This window comes from Cyprinus carpio, chromosome A22, assembly GCF_018340385.1.
Source record: "Cyprinus carpio isolate SPL01 chromosome A22, ASM1834038v1, whole genome shotgun sequence".
Taxonomy (NCBI): Eukaryota; Metazoa; Chordata; class Actinopteri; order Cypriniformes; family Cyprinidae; genus Cyprinus; species Cyprinus carpio.
In genome coordinates, this window is record NC_056593.1 from 21,484,609 (window position 1) to 21,492,633 (window position 8,025).

General features: G+C 39.0%; 1 protein-coding gene across 3 annotated transcripts in view; it reads right to left on the bottom strand.

Moving 5' to 3' along the window:
* The window catches only part of LOC109060472 (serine/threonine-protein kinase MARK1-like), a 32,999-nt gene extending 26,252 nt beyond the window's left edge, over window positions 1-6,747 (bottom strand). Inside the window, exon 1 of one of the 3 annotated variants that reach the window (XM_042712238.1) lies at window positions 6,467-6,747. In XM_042712238.1, coding sequence (XP_042568172.1) covers window positions 6,467-6,517 — 51 coding nt within the window. In that variant the 5' untranslated portion in view covers window positions 6,518-6,747. The remainder of the gene's footprint in view (window positions 1-6,466) is intronic. The other 2 variants (XM_042712239.1, XM_042712240.1) reach the window with 2 other exon arrangements.
* Window positions 6,748-8,025: the final 1,278 nt, after the last annotated feature.

Consider the following 8,025-nt stretch of genomic DNA (forward strand, 5'->3'; position numbering starts at 1 on the left):
TAAAAAGAAGATCCAGTAATGACATTATGAATAAATAACACAAGGTCAAAAAATTTGAAACATATACGTGGATGAATTGTTTACAATAAGATCTATAACATGCACTCTCAAACTAAACAGGGTGAATTGTCATTTCATGCCAACTTTCAACCGGCTTTAAAAGCTTATACAGCCCACCCAGCCCACCCAGACCACTAGTTGACCATTCTCACCCATCCCTACCACAAACTACTAAAATCACAAAGTACCATTTTCCCTGACAAGAAACACAATAGTAGGACTCTCAGGACAAACTGACTGAACTGTGGTTGTGGATGGAGCTGCTGAGTCACTCGTACAGTAAAGTCCTGTGACTCTGGTGAACTGAGGATGACCTGTGCTGTATAACACAATAAAACACAAGCAGAACAATGTCTGTCAGAGAAAAGACCTTCTCTTGGGGTCTTACTCTCACTGTGTCTCCTCTACTGTTCCTCACGGCACACAACGACATTAATATAACCCAATAAAGATCTCATCCATTTACCCTGGTCAATACTCCGTCTTTACTGCCTCACTATGAAGGTCAGTTTAAGGGTATGAATGTAACGTGTTCAATACAAGTTTGAGGCATAATGTTAATTTCAACTCATCCCTGTTTACAGTAACGAGGGCATATGAGTCCAGCATTAAGAGGGGTTCATTTTGATTAATTTAGCAGAATTTCTGAGTAAAAAGCATTTATTATTTAAGCTGTAAAGTTTTCCAAAACATCCTTTTACCAGATATTTCTTTTTTAGGCAATTTTTTATTCTTAACTGAGAGGTCAAAAATATTTTCATTGGTGTGATTTCCAAAATTATTCTACAAATATACAAATTAAAATATTAACACTTCAGTCATCAATATTTCAGTCAACATTTTCTTTACAGTAAACATAAAATGTTATTATTTGTTTTTTACACTTTCATTGTATTTGCATTTGAAAGGCTTTCACTTGTGCAATAATCTGCTGATTGTCTTATTTAATACGAGACCAACCTTAGGTCTATGTTCCAAAGCGTTCATGAATTACAACCATTTACATCTTCATGTATATGCTCAAAAAAATGGGTGGTGGTGATGTGGGGGGGGGGGGTTAACAGTTAAAAGGCTAAATATATTTTCAAGGTTTTTTTTTTTTTTTAAACAACAGAAATTCTTAATTGGTCAATATCATTAAGCTTTCAGGGAATTGCACCACATGACATTGTATATCCCTCCTTTTCATAAAAGATCAAATTATCTTTAAGAGATTGATCTTGACACACAATCTTGTGGGTCTTCTGGGTCCTCTCTATGATATCATTTCCTGCTTTTTTTTCATGCATGTTGGCTGCCACCACATGACATTCCTGGGTGTAAAGACATAACTTTCTTTTGTGGAGGTTTATTTTCTAGATCAGCAGTCAAATAAGGTCACGGCTTCCATAAACAAGGACAGCTGGCGGGTTCCGTCTTAGTGATGCCTTGCCTCGGATGGAGAACCATTTCTGACATCAATGCAAGCAGAATTCAGTATTAATAAAAGCTACAAAGCATTTATTCTCAACATGGAAGATATTAGAACATGCATGCAGAGCTTTGAAGAAACACAACCTCACGCCAGGGAGGAATCAAACCAAAATAACTGCAATGATAATCTTCAGTCACCAGCGCTGGTGTCATCCCTGTGCTTTTCCTGAGCAAACCACAACACTTCAGCCAAATCTGGCTGGACTCTTAAACCTGGACTCCACACAGAGTAGAAGCCACTCCTAAAGCCTCAAGAAATGAAACTAGGATGCACATTATCTTGCGTTTTGAGCACAATGGCAGAAAGCCCAATCCAGGCCTTGACAATCAGCATTCAGTGTAACTGGTGACTCAGCGAGGTATCGAATGATCCAGACACATGACACCCAATGCTGTCCAGGAGCAGATTTTACACGTTCAGGAGGCTAATATACAGGCAAAACTGAGTAATTCTGTAAAATACTGCTCTTGAATTATTAGTATACATATACATTTGTTTCAGTAGTGCATTAGTAATATTAGACCAAAGACCAAATATATAAATTAGACCAAAATAATATTTTAACAAAACTGCTTCACTGCTTAATAATTAAAAAAAAAAAAACTCAGTAAACATACAAAATAAAATAATTAAATAATCTTAATCTGACCTTTTTAATTGCAAGGCATGTGGTGTGACTCCCCAACAACTCAAAATAACCTTTTTAAATCAATAATAATTTTTTTTTTGCAAATTAAGATATTTAGACACATGCATTTAAGGTGTAAGGAAAATTACAATTTTTGCCTTAATAGTTAGGTAAAATTTTAAATCTCCTTGAACCATCATGAATACAAAAGTTCACTTCATAACATGTTTTAAACAAGATAATGGACACTTTTGATCATCAATGACCCCAATGTTGATTATAAATATAAACATTGATACAGATAGCTCCAATCATATTTTATCCAAGTATATTGACCCAATATTTGTATTTGTAGACAGGCTGTTATGTTATAGCATGGTCAGCCTTCATCAGTCAGTAAGTTCAGTTTGAGATCCTCATTATTTCGACTGTCGTGACTCGTCTTGCACCCTGAGCACTGCATTCAGTCACCGAGTCGATGAAAAGAAGTTAACTTTTAAAACACCTGCATTCAGTTCCATTCTGCTGCACTGCGTCTCAAAAATGCACACTGTGTGAAAGACCCCTCAGAAGGCAGCCAGGCAGCACACTTGGTTTTGGAACACTTGTCCCTTTAAAAGCACTCCCTTCTCTCGCAGCCCTTCCTCTGTTACGTAACTGTTGTAAAAGTGAAAGCCTTCCGATGCGCATCTGCAAGAGCTCTCTAAAATACTCTGACTCACATTTGTTTTGATGGTTCAATTCCTGCATCACTTTCACTTCTATACTCTGTTTTGAAACATACTATAATGCAAGTACGCAAAAGAAAAAACCCTTCTAGCAGATTCGATTTCATGCATCACTGCTTTCTGAAATGTACACAATTGCAAGTACGTATTGCATTCTCAGGGTGGCCACAAGGGGAGCTCTAGCGACACATGTTATTTAAAAATAGGGTAGCAACAACTATCCATAAAATAGAAAATAATCAATATTTAAAATAATCTACAATGAATTTGATTAATTGCGTCTGATTGTCTCCTCCTCCAGCAGTCACATTATTTTACAGCAGTAGTTGAATAACATGAGTATTTCCATCTTGTTCATCCTGACAGCAAACGATTCTCCACTACACACTTCACTGAAATCTTGGGCTGGATGTAAAATAATGTTGTTTTTTCTCAGTTAAATAAAGAAAATCTGTTTGTTTGTTTTGTTTTTTTCATCCGATTAATTGAAAAAATCAACCGATTAATCGATTAATATAATCTATCAGAATAATAGTTGGTTACAGCCCTTCAACCCATCAGTCAAAAGAGCACAGGATACCATTGTGTATCATTCCTACTGAATTTTAAATTAAGTAAAAGGTCACATAACTCTCTATAATCCTAAACAATCCATGAGTACTTGGATACTCATGTCCAACCACACTAGTGTAAACGACTGCCTGATAAAGCACAACTTGCATCTCTTAAATTCATCCCCTTGTGACAAGGTGCTAATATTCTTGGCCCTTGTGTGCCATTAAAATAACTCAACAATGCATATTAATTGTGGTCAACGGCCACATACAATCACAATGCACTGATTACATTAAACATTAATGTATTTGTGTAGAGTATGCTTCTGACTTCAGGGTCCAGGTCCCGAATGGCTCATCAGTCAAGTAGTGCATAGTTAAAACACAGGAATACTTACAGAATAGTTTTCCTGCACCCTAAAAGCAAAGGTCACACCGCTGGCTCTTGATTTGTTCTCAAACAAACAATTAAAGTTGATAGGAGATTATCGGCACTGGGGTATCTGTGCCCATTTAAATAATTTACAGAACTAGTTTTCCCTAATGGTGGGGTTCTCAACTCTGGCCCTCGAGGTCCACTTTCCTGCAGAGTTTAGCTCCAACCCTGACCTCCAACTTTCTAATAACACTGTAGTCCTTGATGAGCTTGTTAAGGTGTGTTCGATCAGGGCTGGAGGTCAACTCTGCAGGAAAGTGGACCTCGAGGGCCAGAGTTGAGAATAGCTGATAATTAATTATTGTATTAATTGACCAGATAGTCAAACAATTGTTCAAGCAATTCAAATAATTCTGGTAAATTACCAAAATAACTACTGCTTGCAGCCCTGTTCTTCTATTACTTGGGAAACTTTCTGACCACTTGGACTTCCTGTGTCACTGTTCATAATCTCAGATTCACGCGCAGATAGTAAGGCAGCTGTGATTGAGGGGGTGAGAGTGTCTTATAGTTTGACAGCTGCATTGATTATAGCAGAGAGAAGTGCACTGATACCCATTGGAAATCACAATTACAGTGTAAGCAGTGTAAAAACATGTTTAGTGACTATGCAAAAGATATTACATTTAAATATTCAAAACTGAGAAGGCAAAATGTCAAATGTGTAAGAATCTGTCACTAAAAACGGTGATCAGCAATAACACTTTTAATTTAATGGTGATACGCGGCCTGGCCGGGTGAGATGTACAGAGGTTTCCTCCACTGATTCAGCATAAATGACTTACATTAATGACCCGCGCCACACACCCAGACGACCTCGGAGCATTTCTGCGCTTTTCATTAATCACAGCCGGTAATGATTGAGTCAACAGCCCCTCTGCAACCATTATCAGCAGGTCATGAAGATCCTCCCACAGGCCGCAGACTGATCACTGGAGGATTTCAACACAGTACCAGTACAGGAATCCTTTACATAATCAGAGCTCTGCGGGCCGATAACCTGAGATGACAGTAAACCCACCACAGGAGCGTGTGACACGGCCTCTTTTCTCCAATAACTCACTGATCAAGACCCTTCCCCATCAGTGAGTAATTCCTCTATCAATCAAGCCTTCCTGTGAATCAGCAAAATGCAAAGATCCCAAAATCTCTGCATTTCCTCATACCTTCAAATCACACTTATATGTGACCCTGGAGCACAAAAGCAGTCTGAAGTCTGGAGTATATTTGTAGCAACAGCCAAAAACACACTGCACGGGTCAAAATTATCGATTTTCCTTTATGCCAAAAATCATTAAGATATTAAGTAAAGATCATGTTCCATGAAGATATTTTGTAAATTTCCTATCATAAATATATAAAAAATGTTTTTATTATTAGTAATATGCATTGCTAAGAATTCATTTGGACATCTTTAAAGGTGATTTTCTCAATATTTCTATGTTTTTGCACCCTCAGAATCCAGATTTTCAAATTGTTGTATCTCAGCCAAATATTAATCCTATCCTAACAAACCACACATCAATGGAAAGCTCATTTATTCAGCTTTCAGATGATGTATAGATTTTACAAAAATTATGACTGGTTTTGTGCTCCAGGGTCACATTTGTGATTTTTCTTGCAGGCCGATTCATTGTCCAATAGCATTTTTAATATCTGGACGCAAGCATGAAATACCTAGTTTTGAAATAGTGGAACATTTTCAGCGAATTACAACTTAAATTTAGGTATAGCTTTTGACGACTGGGAATAAAGCGCACATTTATGATGACTGCTTTGTCCTTTTGGAGCATGCCAGAGCAAGAACAAAGGAAAAGTGTGTTTCACAGAATAAAAAAGCAGAACTCCGTGTCCTAACCAATGCAGAAATATGGCAGACGGGCTGAAGGAAAATGCAAACTCATTCTGTGACAGTAGGTGCCGCTTATGAAAAAGCAAAAATACAGCCTGCTTTTGCACCTGCTTTTGTGTTTCACAGGCATATTCTGTCCAAACCAGAAGTGATACAGCCATCAAAACTCTTTTACTTCCTTTGCATCTTGTCCTAATCAGCAACAGCACTTTGCTGTTATCTACTTCTCACAGCCAAATCTGACTGGTCCAAATTCACACTAAACTCCAAACCTCTAGAAACCTGGTAAGGACATGAAGATCCAGGTACAGTATTTCTTTAACTTCAGTGTCAGTGGAGGAAAAACCATTTCTGTTATCATGTTGTAACTAAATACTGAGCTACTAAAATCCCAGTGTATTGCATTAGCAATATCAGCAGACTACCACTGAAAACCCCCTTCAGTGATCTCTAAAGTAGAGCTAATTACACATGAATTACACTGCAGTTACATGTAAACGGTGTGAAACTGGTGCCGGGACGCTGAAGCATGAGCTGGGACAGCTTCAGGCATCACACAGCACAGGAATCTATTCTCTTACACAAACAAATATAACTGTGATGGCTTAAACTCAACACTGGACACCATCATCAACCTCCAGAAGACGGGCTCATTAAACGCGTCAACGAAGCCACAAGGACGCACTGTAATCATGAGTATTCACGCGCGCGGATACAGTGTATCATTGACTTACATTCTCGGCGTCGCGCTCGTTGACGGTGGGCAGTGGTGTTCGGGTCGACATCTTGTGTTTACAGGCCGCTCGCTCCAGCACCGGCGCTCGGTGCAGCACAGCCGAGAGAGAAGATACGGATATCCGATGCCCGTCACACCGGCATGGCTCCGGGCCTTCAACCTACGACACGGCGGAGGCTTTCCGGGCTATAGCATGCACACATCCAGGAGCGGCCCGCGTCAGCCGCGGGTGAGATAGAGACACAGCGGACGCGACGCGACGCTGCGGATGCGCGGACAGGACGAGCGCGCGCGCGCGTGCGTACTTGTGTGCGTGCGTGCGTGCGTGTGTGTGTGGAGCCCAGGCTCCTGCATTGATCCACCCTGATAGAAACACACACAGAGGGGGGGACGATGATAGAGCTCCGTGCTTCTGTCGCAAAATAATCAATCCGTCTGCTTTAACCCGTGCATGCTAAAAAATAAGTAGTTTTATAATATCCGCTGCAGATCCTTTGTCATGACAAGCTCAATTCGACACTGTGCAGTGTTTGGGGAAAGTGCACGAACCTTCACTGATCAAATGTTTATAACTGGCTCTTAAAATAATATGCCTCTCCACATCTGACCTACATCACCACCTAATGGATATGAAACAATACTGCGTTTCTGACACCGTTTTATTAAAAACTTCAGGGTCTTTTTTATATACATAACACAAAAAAGTAAAGCCTAAATGTCTTTACCTAAATGTTTCATTTAAATTGTACGTCGGGAATACACTTAATAGATAATAATCTGTCACAATTGTCCCCATAATCGTCCTCCACACCGCTAGATGGAGCCAGCATCTGAGTTCTGGAGAAAGAAAATCTCATACTAGTACTACACTTATAACAAATTAAAATAACAATAAAATAATAAAAACAGACGTAACAACAAAAAGGCTAAACACCTACTACACTATTAAAAATGTTATGTACATACCGATAACTGCAGAAATAAAGGGGTTAGACAAAATAATTTGAACACCCTGTATTATAGGGGTTAATATAATTTGTGTAGACTACAATGCAATTATTTATTTAATTATCATTGTCTGTATTCTATATCAGTGTAGTATAAGTTGTGTTCAGCAGTGTTTAGATCAAGCGGTCAATGAAACGAGGGACTTGTATAAAGAGCAGATCATTGGAGCCCATTTATGAGCGTCTGTAATCTTAAAAGCCCAGTTGTTTAGTGTTTGAAGAACAACAGTCTTTATGATTATGACTGCATACACAGTGCATGCAATTAAGACTTCATCAGCAAAGAAGAACAGTGGGTGAAAACGAACATTTAGTTTGACAAATTATGTTTTGTGTCCAAACACAGAACTACTGCAGCAAAGTAACAGCAAAATTTGACAGCGAAGACCCTGTTTCCACAAAAACTGATCATGGAGAACTTCACAAAGCCAACATGCATGAATAAGCTGCACTTTAATCACAGAAACCAATGCTAAAACGTGAAAAAGATGGTAGTCATGCTCATAAAACCTGGAGAGCTGGAGCACCACGCATCTGACCTGGCGGCTCC